We start from the raw sequence: 18,870 nt of genomic DNA, 5'->3' as shown, positions 1-18,870 counted from the left end.
TTCTCATGACTTTATGTATATAGCATTGTTTCTTGCCCCTACCTATGGAGAGTGTGGGAAACAATTTGGGAGGGGGCGGGAAGTACCCCCAGTATGAACATACTAGATCAGACATCTCCTTGACAAATTTGTGATTTGTTGAACCCTAGACAATGATGTTGCAGGATGTTCCACATGCAAGGAAATGATTCCATAGGCTATCGGTCTGCTTAAAGTTTATGAAAATGCTGTTTGGGATGGTTAATTCTGGGTCATTTGCATCAGAGACATAAATATGAAAGGGTGCAGGAGCTGCACCACAGATGCTGGCGATGCATTGACATTGAGGAAGCATCACACTTGGAGAAAGACCATTTAGCTCCACCTGCCCAAGAAACACAAATGTTACAGCAGAAAGGCCATATGGCCTATCTAGAGTGCCCATCAACCCAACTAATTTACTTTTACAATTCCTGTCATTTCCCCAGAAATCCCCTGTGTATAACCCATGCTTTCTTGACTTGAGATACTATTTTTGTTTCCACCATTTCCACTGGGAGGCTGTTACATGAATCTACCATCCATTCCTGGCTATTTAACCTGTTGCAAATTTTGATGTCGTCAACAGACACATACCTTTCCCAACAATCCTTCCACAATGTTGCTCAAGAAAATGTTGAAAAGAAAATATCTAAGGAATATCTGAGGCACACCACTAGTAATGTCCCCTCCTTGGAATGAACTCCCATTTACAACTATCCTTTGTCGTGTCTTATTCAGCCAGTTTGTAACCCAGTCATTCTCTCTAGAGCCCATACCAAGAGTGCTCAATTTATTTATAACTCACCTATGTGGAAGAATATCAAAGGCCTTACTGAAATCAAAGTACACTAGACATAGTGCTATCCCTTGATTTGAGATTCTAGTTTCCCAATCAAAGAAATTGATCAAATATGTCTGATAAGATCTACTTTTGGTAAAATCATGCTGCCTTGGATCTTGCAATCCATTGGATTACAGAAAATACACTATTTATTATAGCAGTGATTGCATTTTGCTTACCCCAGAGGTTAGATTAACAGGCCTGTAGTTCCCAGCCTCCTCCTTACTTCCACTTTTACAAATAGGAGCCACATCTGCCCATCTCCAGTCCTCTGGAACTACTCCCAACTGTAGCTGGCTGACTTTTTCAGTACTTTAAACTGCCAGAACTTGTCTTAGTACCTTAGGGCCAGATGGGATACATCCTATCACTTTATCTACTTTAAGCTTAATTAGCTCCTCACAAACACACTTTTCTAGAAATCAATTTGAGGTTTACCTCACATCCAGTCTTATTTATTTTTTATGTTCTTACTCCCAGCCTTTCTACAGTGACCAAGGAACAGAAATACAGTATTTAATAAGCAATTCTTTTATCCTGATCAGTCTCTACATATTCCTCCCTTTCACTTCTTAGTCTCTCAATGCCACTTTTGCACTTGCTTCTATTTCTGTATCTACAAAATAAGTCAAGCCCCCCCCCCCCCGTTTTGCTGTACTTGCTATTTTTCTTCCATTTTAATTTTTCCATTCTTGACTACTTTCCCAGCTTCTCTTAGGTTTTACATATATTGTTGCCTGTTTTCCTTTCATTGCAATCTCTTGTAATTTGAGAAGCAAATTATTCCACTTCAACATCGAGGGCTATTGATATAAAGCATTGAGCAAATGTGAAGAAGCATTGGCATCAGTACCAGTCAGTGCATGATGTTGAGTAGGGAGTTGCGGGCGGCAACCATATGCCCTCCCAAGCAGCCGTACAAAGGGGGCTACTCACAAGACAATCTTGGGGATTGTAATCCAAAGGACAGAGTTACATCCACCAATACACCTCAGATGACTCAGTAAGATGTGATCTCACGACTTGCTTCCCAGGTAGTTTTAGCATTGACAATCTTTGAGGAGAAATGAACAGAATGATTCAGGAGGTGATAGGCCTCCATTTCTCTCATATTGATGCATTAACATTGTTACAAACCGATATGCAGCCCATCCTAGAAGCTCTCAGAACACTGGTAGCAATTTCATGATGCCAGTGTCTGTAGGGGCAAAAATATTGGCGCAGTTTGCTCAAATATCTATTTCCAGTGTATTGGGAGAGGAAGCTTCCCTGAGGCATCAGGATATATCATGGTCTTGTTCACTCAGCCAGTTGAGGGCTTCTTGGATATTATTATTATTGTTATTATTATTTTAGAGTTTTATATACCATCGTTCGGTATTGCCATCACAACGGTTTACAATTCCAATATTTTGTTAACATGGTTAGTAATTTTTCATAGAACGTACATTCTAATGCTATATTTTTTGGCCATCAAGCATATGCAGATTAAGGCTACCTCTCCTGTCCAAAAATGGTAATCAGAGTCTGAGTCTTCATGGAAGCATGAATATGGATATGAGTACTGTAATGGGGAGTAATCTACAGGTCTTCCCCTTGGACCTCTCTCCTCCACAGGAAATGAGTCATATTCAGTCCTTTGATTTTGTGAATGTCTGAAGATGTTTCCTTTCAGTTAGAGATGGAGGAGAGCCTAGGTAAAGATGTTGGATATTTTAGTTTCTCAATCAGTCAAATGTTGTGGCAGTACCCTGTCCATATCATCCTGAGGGATGTACAGATGAGAATGTGGGAGACACCCCCCCCCCCTTTCTACTCTCTAGAGAACAGGCAGGTGGACTTGATGTACCATGTCCAGAAGGCCACAGGATTTGACAAATTTCCTCCTCAGTGTTGTTAAATTTACCCTCAAGATCAAGAAATCCAAGACTCATTCTTTGGTACACTTGACATTCTTGGGAGAGATTTTTTCAGGATATTATGCTCAGTTTCTGCATAGCATCCTAACAGTTCTTTATGGGCCAGTCTTTGCACAACATTCTGCAAAAGATCAAGGATTTGTCAGATATGCTCCCTTAGGCGAATTTGATGATCTGATATCACTAGTGGACAAGGGAAAGGAGTGCAGGAAATATTTGAGATTAACCTGTGATTTTAGAACAGCAACAAGAGTCTCTGCCATAGGAATTGGTGCCCATGGACTCTTAATGGCTGCGGACTTCTGATCTGAGGACAGATGTGCAAGACAGGCTTATTGACTTGTCCTGCAAGGGAGACTGTCTCTTTGGATGTAGTCAAGGAAGAGATGGCTCAAATTAAAGACCACTGGTTTACTCTTCAGACTGTCTCTGTAGTCACTTTTGACCTGCCCTCCAGATCATCCAGGAGGTATTCGAGAAGGGCACCAAGGATACATCTTGTAAGGTTGGAAGCCCCTATAGCACAGTTCACACTGGAATTGGTGTATCAATGGTTGTTTGTTAAATATAGCAGCAATAGAACATCCTTTGACTTATGATGTACTGCAGGTATGAAATAGAATAGGTAACACTCAGTTTTATTAAAACTTAATTCAGTACATATATTCAACCCTGGTTATATTTCACAGTAGTTCCTCTTCATAGACAAACACAGACAATGCTGAAGACACAATTTCTACTTAAATTTTAACACAAGGCTTCAAGACATCATATCACATAATACAAATTAATACAAAAAAGGAGACCCCCAAAAAATTGTAGTCTTATTTTCTTAACCCCAATAAAAAAGTGAATAAGTGTATTCATATATGAAGCAATGACAGGCTCATAATCCAATCATTTCACTGATGGTGTAATCATGACACACCCTTAAAGAATCATAAAAGAGGAAATATCTTTTTATATGTATTTTTTAGAATCTTATAAATCCTCAAATGTGAGTGTGTGTAAAAAAAAAATCCAAAAACAAAACTGTAGAGGATCCTAATATTCACAAATAAGACTCCGCATGATCTTGAAAACAAATCCTAGCCCTCAACCAGTTTGCCTCCCCAATCCCCAGCAAGGGTCTTTTGTTTCACCCCAAAACAGGTTTCTTTGGGGGGGGGGGGCAATTAATTCATGGAGCTCAATCCCAAGATGTTTTCCTAAATTAGTGAATCTTCACACCTTTCCGCATCACCTAAGTCATGAAGCTAATCTTTTTACAATCTGTTTTATCCTGACAACATCAGCAAAAACAGGAACTTCTAGCCTCATCTCACTTCTCTCAAGATGCCATCCTATTCCATGGATACATACAGACTGGCATCGGACAATGCAAAAAAAAATGTATTACTCCTTTTGTTTTCAACAGGTTGGTAATAATTCTTGCAAGCTTTTTAACCTGGTAAAGCAGTTAAACCATCAGCCTAATGAGTGTTTTGACTGATAACTCCTTTTTAACACCAGCTGGTTGTAATGCTCTTGTGTATTTTTTTCAGTAGTAACATTTAAAACCTATGGGCCACATTTTCTCCATGCCCAGTTTAATTCTCTGAATTAACTAATTCTGTTCCAATCAAGTTGGGACCACTTTGATTCAGTTTCATTATTAGTGTGATGAATTTATCTTTTCCTTTTAAATCCTTGCACTACAGTTCTGTTGAAAGTCTAGAACGGGTACATGTGAATCGGTTATTTACTCTTTCAGATAATGGAAAGACTAGGGGGCACTCCATGAAGTTAGCATGTAGCACATTTAAAACTAATCGGAGAAAGTTCTTTTTCACTCACCGCACAATTAAACTCTGGAATTTGTTGCCAGAGGATGTGGTTAGTGCAGTTAGTGTAGCTGTGTTTAAAAAAGGATTGGATAAGTTCTTGGAGGAGAAGTCCATTACCTGCTATTAATTAAATTGACTTAGAAAATAGCCACTGCTATTACTAGCAACAGTAGCATGGGATCTTCTTAGTGTTTGGGTACTTGCCAGGTTCTTATGGCCTGGATTGGCCACTGTTAGAGACAGGATGCTGGGCTTGATGGACCCTTGGTCTGACCCAGTATGGCATGTTCTTATGTTCTTACTTTGTCCATTTATCACCTATATAGTTAACTTATCTTTCGCTGAGGGAGAATGACTAGCAATACTAAAACAGGGCACTGTAAGGCTATTATTAAAAAAAAAAAAAAAAGCCACCTGGCCTAGATCCATCTGATTTACTAAAGTTACCATCCCAATTCCTCCTTAACCTTCTTGTCTAAAGTTATTGAATCAGCTGAAGATATGCGCGTAGCCGCGCGTATCTTATAAAATCTGGGGTCGGCGCGCGCAAGGGGGTGCACATTTGTGCAACCTGCGCGCGCCGAGCCCAGTGCGCGCTGCCTGTTCCCTCCGAGGCTGCTCCGATTTCGGAGCGGCCTCGGAGGGAACTTTCCTTCGCCCTCCCCCCACCTTTCCCTCCCTTCCCCTACCTAACCCACCCCCCCAGCCCTATCTAAACCCCCCCCCTTACCTTTGTTTCATGATTTACGCCTGCTAAAAGCAGACGTAAATCTACACGCGCCAGCGGGCTGCTGGCGTGCGATCACCCGACCAGGGGGCTGGTCCGGAGGCCTCAACCACGCCCCCAGGCCGGCGCCACGCCCCCGCAACGCCGCGTCACGCCCCCGAAACGCCGCGTCATTTTAGACGCGCCCCCGACACGCCCCTTTTAGAAAGCCCTGGGACTTACGCGCGTCCCGGGGCTCTGCGCGCGCCGGCGGCCTATGCAAAATAGGCGCGCCGGCACGCGAGGGCCCTGCGTGCATAAATCCAGCCGGATTTACGCGCGCAGGGCATTTAAAATCCGCCCCTATATCTTTAGTCCAAGAATTTTGTTTCCTGCAATTTAATGGAGGAAAAATTCACAAAAAAAAAAAATCCTGTAGGATCTTTGTTCCTATTCCTAAATTTATCATTTTTGGCAAAATCTCTCACATTTTACAAAAGTCTTTCCTTGCACAGTCTGTAGAGTTTTGTAGTTTGCAGAAAATTAAACGCCTGGACAAAAGACGCACTATTTCAAATCTGAAAACAGCAAAATGACTTGTAGGCTCATAAGATTATAAATTGCCATACTGGGTCAGACCGAGGGTCCTTCAAACTTAACATCCTGTTTCCAACAGTTGCCAACCCAGGATACAAATACCTGGCAAGTATCCACACATTAAATAAATCCCATGCTAATAATGCCAGTAATAAGCAGTGGATATTCTCTAATGGGCCGATTCAGTAAAGTCCGCGGGAGAGCAGGCGAATGCCCGCTCTCCTGGCATGCGCACAGGCCACTCTCCTGTGCGTGCTATTCAGTATGCTAATTAGGCCTGGCGGTAAAACCGGGTAAAAGGAGGCGCTAGGGACACTAGCGCGTCCCTAGCGCATCCTTTTGGACCGGAGCGGCGGCTGTCAGCGGGTTTGACAGCCGATGCTCAATTTTGCCGGCGTTGCTTCTCGAGCCCGCTGACAGCCACGGGTTCAGAAACCGGACGCTGGCAAAATTGAGCATCCGGTTTTTGACCCGACAGCCGCGGGCCGACTTCAAATTTTTTTTTTTTTTTAACTTTTGGAAAGTTTCGGGACCTCCGACTTAATATTGCCATGATAATTTCCCGGTGCCCGAAGAAATTAGCGCCTACCTTTGGGTAGGCGCTAATTTCTGAAAGCAAAATGTGCGGCTTGGCTGCACATTTTGTTTTTTGAATTGCGCGGGAATACCTAATAGGGCCATCAGCATGCATTTGCATGTTGCGGGCGCTATTAGGTTCGGGGGATTGGACGTGTGTTTTTGGCCCCTTACTGAATAAGGGATAAGGGAAAACGCATGTCCAATGGCGGGTTAACAGTGCGCTCCACACTGTAGTGTATCGGCCCGTAAGTCAACTTGACTAATAGTTTATGGACTTTTCCTCCAGGAACTTGTCCAAACTTTTTTTTTTAAACTCAGCTAACTGCCTTAACCACATCCTCTGGCACCAAATTCCAGAGCTTAATTGTTTCATGAAATAAAATCGTATCTTATAAAATCGTATCTTATAAGATCGCGTACTTGTGTTCGCGCCTGGTACACGAACAAAAGTACGCGATCGCGCAAATTTAGAAAATCTACCCCATACTGTCTCAAAATGTTGCATGCAAAATGTCTTGGCATTTTCTGTGTGCTAACATTTGAATATAAAATCTGGTCCTTTATTTGCATTATAACAGCTATCTAAAAATAAAGGAAAGGTAACTGTCATGGCACAGAAAATTGGCTACTTTCTGAACTACTGACTGCCCATTTAATTAATTTTTTTATATTGTTGACCCTTTCATTCTTGTGCCTTACAAACATGCCTTAGAGAGAATAGTATATCTTTGATTACATATAGGGCCTCATTTTCCAAGCACTTTACCGCGTGCGATAAATTCGCAAATCGCGTTAACAGCTGTTAACGCGATTTAGTCATTTGGTATTGTTGGGGCGGAGCATATGTAAAGCGGGAACCTGTGTATCGTGTGCGGCGAAACGGCCGCAGTGTTAGCGCGGCTGCTATCGCGGCTAATAACTACAACTCCAACCTCGCGTTATGGACTGCGTTACGGGCCTGAAAAGGATTACCGCCATCCACGATAGTCCCAGACAGCCTGTTGAGAGAGAGAGAGAGAGAGAGAGAGAGAGAGAGAGAGAGAGAGAGAGAGAGAGAGAGCGCCTTACTATAGTGCCTATGCCCTACATAGGTATTTTAACCCCTATGGGAGGGCCACCTACTAACTCGGGGTGGGGATTAGGTATGAGCGTCGGGGGTTGGGGGCCACTTTCGCATTCCACATGAGATCTACGGCTGAACAGTGGTCTCTAGTGCAGATTTGCTGGCCGTCGGAGTGAGGACGCTCACTCCAAGCGGAGATTTGGCCAACATTCTCTCCACCTAGCATGTTGTTGCCCAGGTAGAGTGTCCATCAAGCTAGGTAGAGAGAACGTTGCCCAAACCACTTCTTGGAGTGAGTGTCCTCACTCCGACAGCCAGCAAATCTGCACTAGAGACCACTGTTCTGTCCGTAGGTCTCATGTGGAATGCGAAAGTGGCCCCCAACCCCCGACGCTCATACCTAATCCCCACCCCGAGTTAGTAGGTGGCCCTCCCATAGGGGTTAAAATACCTATGTAGGGCATAGGCACTATAGTAAGGCGCTCTCTCTCTCTCTCTCTCTCTCTCTCTCTCTCTCTCTCTCTCTCTCTCTCTCTCTCTCTCTCTCTCTCTCTCTCTCTCTCTCTCTCTCTCTCTCCTGAAACAGGCTGTCTGGGACTATCGAAATATCGTGCACCGCGATAATAGAAACCGGCAATTATCGTGCACCGCGATAAAAGACTGAAAGAATCATCGTGCAGTGGGAAAACATCGCGTGTGGCGCTAATGTTTTCGCGAATGGCGAAAACATCGCCGCACACGATGTTTCCCCACTGCACGAAAGAAGCCTCATTTGCATTGGTAACGCCCCCTAATGCGTTACCAATGCGATATTGGAAAATAAGGCCCATAGTGCTTCACTTGCTAATGCCAATAATACAGGTAGGTTTAGAAATGTTCTGGTTTGATTGAATGAAGCACCTAAGTATGTTGTCTTTATAACCATACAGTTTGATTTTAGCTTTGATTAATTATCCTTTTTATCTTTGTATATAACAATAGAAAAGTCATTAATCTAAATGGTCAGTTTTATTGTATAGTAGCTTACCATGTTCAGCTGCTGTCTTTGTAAGTCTAGAACAATGTAATCCTTGTTCTTTAGATATTTTCTTTTTTTTTTTTTTTTAATCAGCTTGGAGCACTTAAGCTGCTGGAAACAATTCATTCCTCTCTAAAGTTTTGGTTTTGATGCAGTTTATGTATAATAAGCTGTCCTTTCCCAAAAATCACAGAAAACATCTCTCAAAACAATCGACATATTGAAGCCGAATCAACTTTCAAGAATTTAGTGGGCTTGCATTTTTAAAAACATAGCCTGCTGTTGTGTGTTAGCTCTGTAATACCTTTGATTTCCCTAAGGGGAAACTGCAAAACTCTGCAAATTGTACAAGGAAAGACTTGTAAAAAGTGAGGGATTTTGCCAGAAATGATAAATTTAAGAATAGGAGCAAAGATCCTACAGGATTTTATTGTGAATTTTTCCTCAATTAAGTAGCAGGAAATGAAATTCTTAGACAAAAGATATACTGTCTCAAAATTTTGCAGGCAAAAAATCTTTGTTTTGATTTCCCTAAGGGAAAACAAAAGTCCCCTTTCAAGTCTATGACCTGCTCTTAGAAGTGAGTTGAAAACCACTAGTCTGTGTGTTATTGGCAGTGTACTAATGACACTAACTTAATCTGGATTAAAATATATTAATCTTTGAAAATATTTTTTTGAAAATATTCAATAAAACATGTGTGAAACTGTAGAGATATTTTTCTTAATGTTTTGAAAATCCTGTGGTTAACTTAGTGATTTTGTGTGCATATTTGTCAACCTGGACAAAGCATTTAAGTTCTTCCCTTATTTTTGTGTACAGGAAGAAACGTTGAAAGGCAGAAAGGGAGATCCGTCAGGAGCAGCAAGGGTCTTGAGCTTCAGAGATACTGGCACCAAACCTCTTCCTTCACTTCTTGTTGTAATTGCAGCCATTTTCATTGGATTCTTTCTAGGAAAGTTCATCTTGTAGAGGAAAGCATGCAGTGCTGTTTCATTTTTTTTTCTCTACTTTCTTGGCCAGAAAAAGATTTGTTTGCCTATTAATGGCCCTCGGTGACCATTTTGTGTACAGCATCATACAGGCTTTGCCTTCAATGATCTCACGGTTAGAAAACACAATAAAAAAAAAAAAACTGTTCGGCTAATGGACAAAATTGTATATTAAATCATCAATAGCAGGTGTCAGTTGTACATTGAGTCCTTTATGAAAACTCATAAAATAAAGAAATGTTCTATTTCTTTTTGTGGTTTTAATAAGAGTTTATGGAAATGTTAGTCTTGTAAATGTTATTTTAGTCCTTTTAAATTCTATCTGTTGCTGTTAGCACTTCAATACGATTGATTTAGATTGCTGATCTTGCTCATTCGGAAATAAGATGAGGTATTCTGGGGAAATGTGCCTCTTGCAGTGCAAAGTTTCTCCTTTACATATCTTTTGCTAGTATCATGGCAGAATTTCCTTCTTGCCACAAATCCTTTGTGAGGCAGTCTACTGAGTTTTTCATCCTTGCAATACTGTCCCATGATATTTAACTTTTAAACAAAAATAAAACTGTTAACAGATTTTTTTTCTGCTGGGTAGCCTTTTTGTGTCTGTTTTAATATTAAAAGGAAGTCCTAAGAAGTTCAGTGTTTGTGATAATTTTGCTACTTGTTTCAGCTGATGTTTCCATTCATCTGCAGATGTTACTGCCTTAGTTGTAATTAAAGCTTAGGGGAAAATAATATTCTATTTTAGTAACAGAAAATGCACACAACTTAGAATGAAGTACTAATAACTAATTGGATTCAACAGCAGGGAAGATCATAATTAACCTTAGATGTCATGTCTTCCGTGTTTTGCTATATTTGCTATAGTTGGTTCGTGGGCATAAAGATAAATTTGGATCTACAGAAGACGTGAACATGAAATAAGATTATTTTTGTTTAGATACTTATACATTTATAGAAGTCAGATACTGCTGCATCATTGCACCATCATGTCTACAGGAATTCTTTTAGCTGCAACAGATTCTCTGGGTCTGTTAGAGAAATGTTATATAATTGGTACAGCAGAAGATTGTTCTATTTTTCTTTTAAACAGTTCTTAACATTTATGGTGTTTTTTTGTTTAGTCATTTTATTTTAACTTGGATGTTTCAGAATAAATGGCTATGGTATCTGGTATTACTATGACATTTTCTAACAGATAAGCTAATGTTTCCATGCAATTATTTGCAGGTCTATCTTACATTGTGATACATGAAAACCAGCTCTTTATGTCCATGAAATAGCCTACTGATCTGAACTATTTGTGTATTAATCCTTACTTGATGGCTTTAGTTTTTAAGCTTCATTAGTTAACTTTTGTAACTGAACAGCTAGACCCTAGCTAAAATCTAACACCTCTGCCTAAACAGTGCCTAGCACAGTTGAATACCAGAAGTTTTGCAGGCTCAGAGCAGAGTCTAACTATTCTCTGATCTAATGCAGCTAAGTGATTTATCCTCTGTGCACATATATACACTATTAGCTTATAAGTGTGATGTAAAGCATAAAATATTTCCTTTGTTTTCTAGCATTGTTTAACAAAAAATAGAATTGTCATGGGCTGTCATAACTGATGTCTGTAGTACCTTTTCTAAACCTCTTTTATGTGCAAATGCAAGCAATGATTGTTCCTCTTCTCAAGTCCCTCCCACATAGATGAAAAATATATGCTTAATATTTTGTAAAATGTATTATTGGTCAGATTATGGCTATATTCCACTGGTCTGATAGCCATTATTTCTGTTCACAAGCAGGGCTGAATCACTCATGACACATGGGTGGTGCCATCTGATGGCACTGAACAGACCCTTTTCTCTAAGCTCAGAGCTTTTGCTCTAGTAAGCATGTGCGTTGTGAGGTCCCTCAGTCTTTTTTTGTTCAAGCCTTAGCTCGGACTTGTACCTTTTCTCTCCAAGAAACATTTTCCTACTAACCAGCTCTTCATACCTTTTTTTTTTTCTCAGCATTCAGACAGGTTAATCCACAATCAGTGGGTTTTGCACCTCTACCAGCAGATGGAGACGGAGCAATGCTGACGTCACGGTATATATAATCCTGCACTGACTGCCTGCTAGTATTCTCCATCTCCAGCAGATGGTGGACGGGCATCTCCCTACTGGGGATTGTTTGTTTAAAAAAAAAAAAAGGAGAGGAGTAACCAAACGCACTGCTTCTTCTGAGGTGATATCTGGTGATCCCTTCCTCAATTGAGTGCCTTGGTACAGTAGCTGGTTTCATGTGGACTTAGCTGCCAAGAGAGATTCACCTGAGAGGCTAGTGGGTGCAGGAAGCCAAGCACAGCAGTGAAGGCAGTTGCCCTCTCCCCCTGCTGTCAGAGACTGATTCTATACTTGGCCAGGATGGGCTAAGCTCAAGTAAAAGAGTTTAAAAAAAAAAGGCAAAAATCCTCTACCGCTTAGAGATACAACAGGTTGCTCCATTGTTGACACACCAGGCAGCAGTGCTGTCTACTCAACTGTTTTCTATGTCACCATGCGGAGAAGTGGATCCATGGGAGCAGAAGGTGATGTAATGCATTTACCTCTACCAAGTATCAGAGCAATGTCACTATCCAGCTTGTTGAAACTGGGCCTTTACCTAGAGATGCCAAATCCCATTTATGCCATGGTCTCCTTAATTTTGAACTATCCTACAGTGCAGAATTTTCAGAGTTCAGAGAAGGTATAAGGTGACTCCATCCTATTATCAGAAGATGATGATCCACCTCCAAGACCCAGCCAAAGAACATGTCAGTCCTTTAAACAAGTTGTGGAATGGGTGAAAAATCTTTACCTCTGACTTCCAAGGAAAAGGAGGGTATTTTACAACTTCTCCTTTCCAGGATATCAGATATTCCCATGAGGAATCCCAGCTTCCCCAATCCAAGTGGACACACCATTAGATCCCCATGAGGTACTTCTAGTCTAAGACATTTGCTTGCAGCAGAGTTCAGCCAATCACTAGTCATCAGGACTTACACCCCTCTGAAGTGACCATAGTCCCCTCTTTAGTCGTCAAATTCATCATTGGAGTCCTGGATTAGTGTTCCTACCCCTCTTGGATCTGAAGTTCAATAGGGATACCTTCCTGTCCCCCACTTCAGCCTCCGAAATACCTCATTCCAGATTTCTGACCAAGTTGGGAATATCACTCTGAGTCCATATTCGTAAGGGCAAGATCCTCGAGCAAAGGTCTTTCGGCTTCTCCAAATTCTAGAGATCCCATCAAAACCAGCAGCATTCCAGTTCATGGTATTCTGCAGGAGTTAATGTGGGAGAACCTGATTTCCTGTGCCTCGGTAGCAAGGATACTAGATCTCAAATACATATTACAAAAATTGCTGGGATATGGAGTGGTACTATTACCTCATCAATCAGTAGTAGTGGAGTCTGTTCTTAAGAGCTAAAAAGAAAAGGATATTCTCAAGCACCCCACCAGGGAAGGATTCCAGATAATTGGACAACTTTGGAGCTCTGGAATACTTTCTTACCAAACTCAATGCACAAATTTCTACTCACCATTTCTATATGCTTTGGTACATACATGACTGCATGCAAAAGTTGAAGCTTTTTTTTTCTGTCAGGTGATACCGCCTCAATGTACCCACAGCCCTTTCTAGATGCCAATGAGTGTATACATCTTATTTTAAGAAGTGTTTTTGACATAACCGCCCACTCTTCATCTGTCTCCATAATAAGCTATTAATCTTAACATATTCCATAACAATCTGTTCATTGCAGATTCCAATAAAACATACAAAATTTATATCATGATAAAACAGTCACAAACATTCCCAAAAGACATACATTCATAAAATCATTCTCTGTTATACACTTTTATAAACAGCATGCCTTGTCTTTTTCTAAAATGAAGATAATCATTATCTTCCTTCACTTCTCTTTCCAACTTATTCCATACAGCCGGTCCTCTTATAGAAAATAACTTCTTCCTTGTCTCCTGAAGCTTATTTTCCTTAACTGATGGTATTTCTAAAAGGTGTGATACACAGAACAAAGAGGATGGATGGCTATATAGGCTTACTTAACCCATTCAAACATTTGTTGTATGCCTTATATATTAACACAAACACTTTAAACTGCATTATTTCTCATACAGGCAAACAGTGTAAAACCTCCAGGACCAGAATGATATGATCATATCCCAGCAATACCCCTAGTGGCTGCGTCCTGTACTAACTGAATGCAGCAATTTGATAAACTTAAATATAAAGCATTATGGTAGTCTGGTTTACACAAAACAAGGGCCTGTATTGCAGTTGTTAGATCTACGTCTGTTTCATTTTTCAATTGGCACAGCATCGCCAACTTAAAAGCAGATTTTCCTACTGCCTTAACATGAGCTTTTAATGTCAACTTGAAAAACAGGATTATACCTAAATTTCTTGCTTCAGTAACAATTGGAATATTACAACCATCATTATCCACAGAAGGTATTATTGGGTTTTGTCTAGTAATGTGATTAAGCTCAGTTTTCTTTAATTTCCTGTTAACCATTCCATAAGCTAGTGGACATCACCTGCAGCAACAGCTTCTGGCCAGATGTCAGCAACAAGAATGCTGTCAACTTGAATTGGCACAGTGTAGTACCAATCAAAGCCTGGGCTACATTTATGACCATCCTACAAACGCAACAGCCATCTTCTCTGATAGGAGGGGAGGATTCAACCCTCCTAGATGAATGATGCAAGATTACAAAAGAATGTTGGGTTCTTAAAATTATGGAGTCTGGATACTGCTTATGCTTTTCCTGACTCCCCAAGCTTCCTCATTGCTCAGCCTTCAAACTGGATCCATCTTACTCAGCGCAGCTTCGACTGGAAGTGGAGTTGCTTCTTAGTCAATGAGCAATAGAACTTTTCTAACTGGATCTGACTGTAAGGAAAGCGCCCGTCGCTAATACTACTTGGTGAGGAAGTACTCAAAGTGGTGCTCCTTTTTGAAGGGATGAAGGGTTGTAGCCACCAGCATCAGGAAAGCTTCTGTTTCATGTGGATGTCTTGCTACTTCCTTATTCCCAAGAAAACTGGGGAATTGAGGCCCATTCTGGATTTGAATGATTTTGTTGATATCCCCATCCTTCCCACTGACTTTTTCTATGCTTTGTGGTGGATTCCTCCCATTCCCAGTACCAAGTATGCTCCTTCAGACTATCGGCAGCACAGAGGGTCTTCATCAAATGCTTGGCTATAGTAACAGCACATCTTAGTTTAGGTCTTCCTGTACCTAAACAACTGGCTAGTGACAGCAACTTCTTGGGAAACGGTTTGAACCTCCCTGCAGAAGTCAATTCAACTCCTACAGTCATTAGGTTTCCTGTTACCTTTGAAAAATTGATTCTAATTCCCACCTAGAGGATAAAAATTATAGGAACATGTTTAGAAGCCGTGCAAGAAAGAGCCTTCTTTTTGTCAGAGTAGGCAAACACTCAGCATTTATATATTGACTGAACACAGATCAGGCAACAACCAGACACATTCTGGTCTTTCTGGGTCACATAGCAGCAGCTCATGCAGGACAGGGGGGGTCTCTGCTCCCATGGAATCAATTAACTTAGCCCTGGACAAACTCTGTGGATGTCTTGCAAGGCATGAAACAGAAGCTTTCCTGATGCTGGTGGCTACAACCCTTCATCCCTTCAAGAAGGAGTACCACTTTGAGTACTTCCTCACCAAGTAGTATTAGCGATGGACGCTTCCATGAAAGTTTAGGGAGCCCACATAGGCCTCTACCAAATTCAAGAGATTTGGTCTTTAATAGACAATTTCAGATCACCCCTTTTAGAGCTGTGAGAAATTATATGCTTTGACAACTTTCACACATCTTCAGAGAAAGAGTATTCTCAGTCAAAATGTCAATCAGGTAGTCATGTTCTGCGTGAACAATCAAGGTGGCACGGGGCATGGGCCCTCTGGCAGGAGGCAATTAGATATGTGAATGGGCATGCAAACTTTATACTGATCTGCAAGCAACCTATTTGACAGGAATTTCCAACAGATTAGCAGATTGCCTCAGAGTATTTCACCCACATGAGTGGTTTGTACAACAATCAGCTGTCAACAGACTGTTCAGTCTATGGGGACTTCCAGCAATTGTCCTCTTGGCGTCTGAAGAAAACAGAAAAGTGGAAAGATTTTGCTCCATTCTGCCCAGCAAACTCAGATCCAGTTAGGATGCTTTTCTGCTCAGCTGGAATGCAGATCTCATGTACATTTTTCCACAGATTCCATTGATCACCAGGAAAGTACAAAATGTTCTTGGGGTTCGGGCCCAATTCTTATTGCTCTAGTATAGCCTAGAACAGTTGTCCAGCACCCCTCGGATCCATCTCTGGACAAATCCATCATTATGAACTTGAGGAAGGATGCCTTTATCATACAAACCTTCCCCACCCCTCTCAGCTGTTCAGCATGGAAGGTCAATATTTGTTTATTGCACCCTTTGCTTTGCCCAAAGAGGTTAAGGATTAAGTGGTGTGTGCTGGGAGCTGTCAACTAGAAGAACTTAGCTTCAAATGGAAAAGCTTCTCATCTTGGTGTCTACCGAATTCCTCAGACCCCTTTGCATGCAAGCTAAAAGATGTACTGAGACCCGAGGAAGGCAGAAGGATCACATAAGTACTTCATCAATGAGAGTACATATCCATGCTATAGTGGCCTACCAATTTCAAGTCATGCATTGGTATCCAAGTTCAAGAAAGGCTTATGGCATACTAAATCTCCAGTGGTCAAACATCCCATGGGACCTGAATATGGTTTTGGCAAATGAAGCCTCCTTTTGAACCATTGGAGTCAGCTTCTCTGATTTCTCACATGGATGGTATTATTCCAAGTTGCAAACACATCAGCCAGAAGAGATGGTGAACTTAAGGCTTTAGTTCATTACTCTCCTTATATGCAGTTTTTTTTCACAGTAGAGTGGTGCTCCACATGCACCCAGCATTGCTACCAAAAGTGGTATCTGCAAGCCATTACCTTACATATGTTTTTCTCTGAGATGTTATGCACATGAAAGTGAAAAAGCCCTTCATTCTTTAGACTAGTAGCCAAGGTCTTTTACACAGAAAAAAGGGGGTCTCACCCAGTTTTGTCTCTTACAATCCTAACCAACTGGGTGTAGCAATTGCCAAATTAACATTGTCCAGTTTGCTAGCAGACTTTATTGTACATTGTTATGCCTTAGCAGGCATCTATATCCGACTCTGTCAAGGCTCATCAAGTAAGATCCATGGTTGCATCCTTGGCTTATCTGAGAGAAGTACCTATTGAAAACATCCCCAAAGTGCAACTTGAGCTCAGTACACACCTTCACATCCCATTTCTGTCAGGGCAATTTATCAAAAAGTGATAGTAAATTTGGCCAAGCAGTTTTGCGTAACCTGTTCACCCAGTAGTCACCCCCACCCATAGGGTCCAGGTTGTTTGTTCAATAAACACTCGGCTGCAACTCTCATTTTGGGGTTTCCCACATGTCATAGCTAATTCAGCCATGCTTGTCGATTTGAAAAAACAAGTTTGCTTACCATAAATAAAGTAGAGCAAAAGCTCTGAGCTTAGAAGGATCCATTTGGTGTTGTCTGACATTGTCCACATGTCATAGCTAATTCATCTTGCTGCTATGAAGAACATCATTTACGGTAAGCAAATTTGCAAATTATTCAGGTTAACAGTTTTGTTAAAATACTGTTGCTTTTGTGCCACAGAAAAGCCTTATGCCTTATATTTTTAGGTATCTTTTCCAGGGCATTACTAGGAGTAATCAAAATGAAAATTTAATCAGATTTTCTGTCCAGAAAAAGTAGTCTGTCCTTTAATTGGGGGAGATAAAAATTGACCAAGAATTAAACTGTTTTATAGTTTGTATTACATTCCATATATATAGTCTGTGCTAGTAGAGCTGTGGTATGTGGAAAAATGTAATGAGCATTGCACTCCAGTTCAGAAATTTTTGGAGTGCTTTATACCAGTGCTAAGGAATGAATTGCAAAAGCCATTCCTGATGGGATAAAAATGCGTAGGGATAGATATAAAGACAGCTTTATGCAATCTTAATGCAATTAAGTATGGCCTTTTTTAAAAGCTAGACTGATTTGAATTACTGTCTAGTAAAATTGTGCAAATCTTGAGCAGTATCAATGCCATGAAGTACTCTGATATTAAGATTCTGTTGGTTACCAGTGACCCCTTCGTTATTGTACATAAAATGTGTTGCTCTAAATATTTTGCTATGAGGAATGACTTTGGATGAGTCAAACTGTATTTAATGAATTATGGAATATGGATTAAACTCTGTTTATCTCTGTTCCTTAAATGTATAGAATGTTTTACTTACCTACCTTTGCATAAGTATGTAGAAGCATTTTCTCTAGAGATCAAACTGTGAAAGGCATCTCTGCAGAGGTGCAACATATACATACATAATCATACTGACTGACTTTCCTACACAAGTATTTCTACAATGATGAAAACTTTTTTTTTTTCCAAATAAGTTGGTAGAGAATTTCATAGGCACATTATGAAAAAATATTTGACTAGGTGGCAGGATGAAATAAAATTGGATTGTGTGTAAATGAGTGGTAAATTTATTTTTTAATCAAAACAATTGATACTTTGTGGAATTTTTGAAAAGTGATATATTTTAAGAGATACTTATTGCAATAAACTGATATACAGAGGATTATTATTCTGAGTGGTAATAGGACGAGTTTAAGGATATGTGCTGAAATCAGATCAGTTGTGCTTGTATTTCATAATATGCTTTTATTTTCTTAGGGAAAAGCAGGATATTAAGTACTCACAAATGATGTCATCTGAGAGGTTACTTCAAAGTTTCTAGATGCTTTTGGCATGCTCTAAGTATGTGCATGCCTTCATGTGGCACAGATGCTGCACTGGGCCCCCTTCATTTTTTTTTTTTTAATTTCTGTAAAGCCCAATGGTCAAATTTTTCCTCTGAAAAGAAGTTGCAGAAAATTTGGCATGCTCCAGTTGGTATTTTTTCTTAAAATCAAGAAGTTTAATTTTGCCTTGTTGATTTTTCAGCAAGTTTCCCAAAAGAAAAGGGCTAGCAGTTTCAGCAAGTGCCCTTGCTTCAGGTGCATCATGTCTGTTATGGATTCCAATTGTAGATGTATGCTCTGCCTAGAGCTGACTGTTATGTCTGTCATTCCCCCTCTCCCTCTCCCCACTTCTCCATAGCTGATGGAAAAGCAAGTTCAGCCCCTTGGTATCAGATGCATTGATAACCTAAATC

At 40.5% G+C, this 18,870-nt stretch overlaps 1 protein-coding gene across 1 annotated transcript in view; it reads left to right on the top strand.

Moving 5' to 3' along the window:
• VAPA (VAMP associated protein A) overlaps positions 1–10,135 on the top strand; it is a 325,391-nt gene extending 315,256 nt beyond the window's left edge. Inside the window, exon 6 of the mRNA XM_029590985.1 lies at positions 9,393–10,135. Coding sequence (XP_029446845.1) covers positions 9,393–9,542 — 150 coding nt within the window. The 3' untranslated portion in view covers positions 9,543–10,135. The remainder of the gene's footprint in view (positions 1–9,392) is intronic.
• Positions 10,136–18,870: the final 8,735 nt, after the last annotated feature.

Source organism: Rhinatrema bivittatum, chromosome 2, assembly GCF_901001135.1.
Source record: "Rhinatrema bivittatum chromosome 2, aRhiBiv1.1, whole genome shotgun sequence".
Lineage (NCBI taxonomy): Eukaryota > Metazoa > Chordata > Amphibia > Gymnophiona > Rhinatrematidae > Rhinatrema > Rhinatrema bivittatum.
Note: the sequence above shows the minus strand (reverse complement) of the source record. Positions and strands in the feature narration are given on the sequence as shown.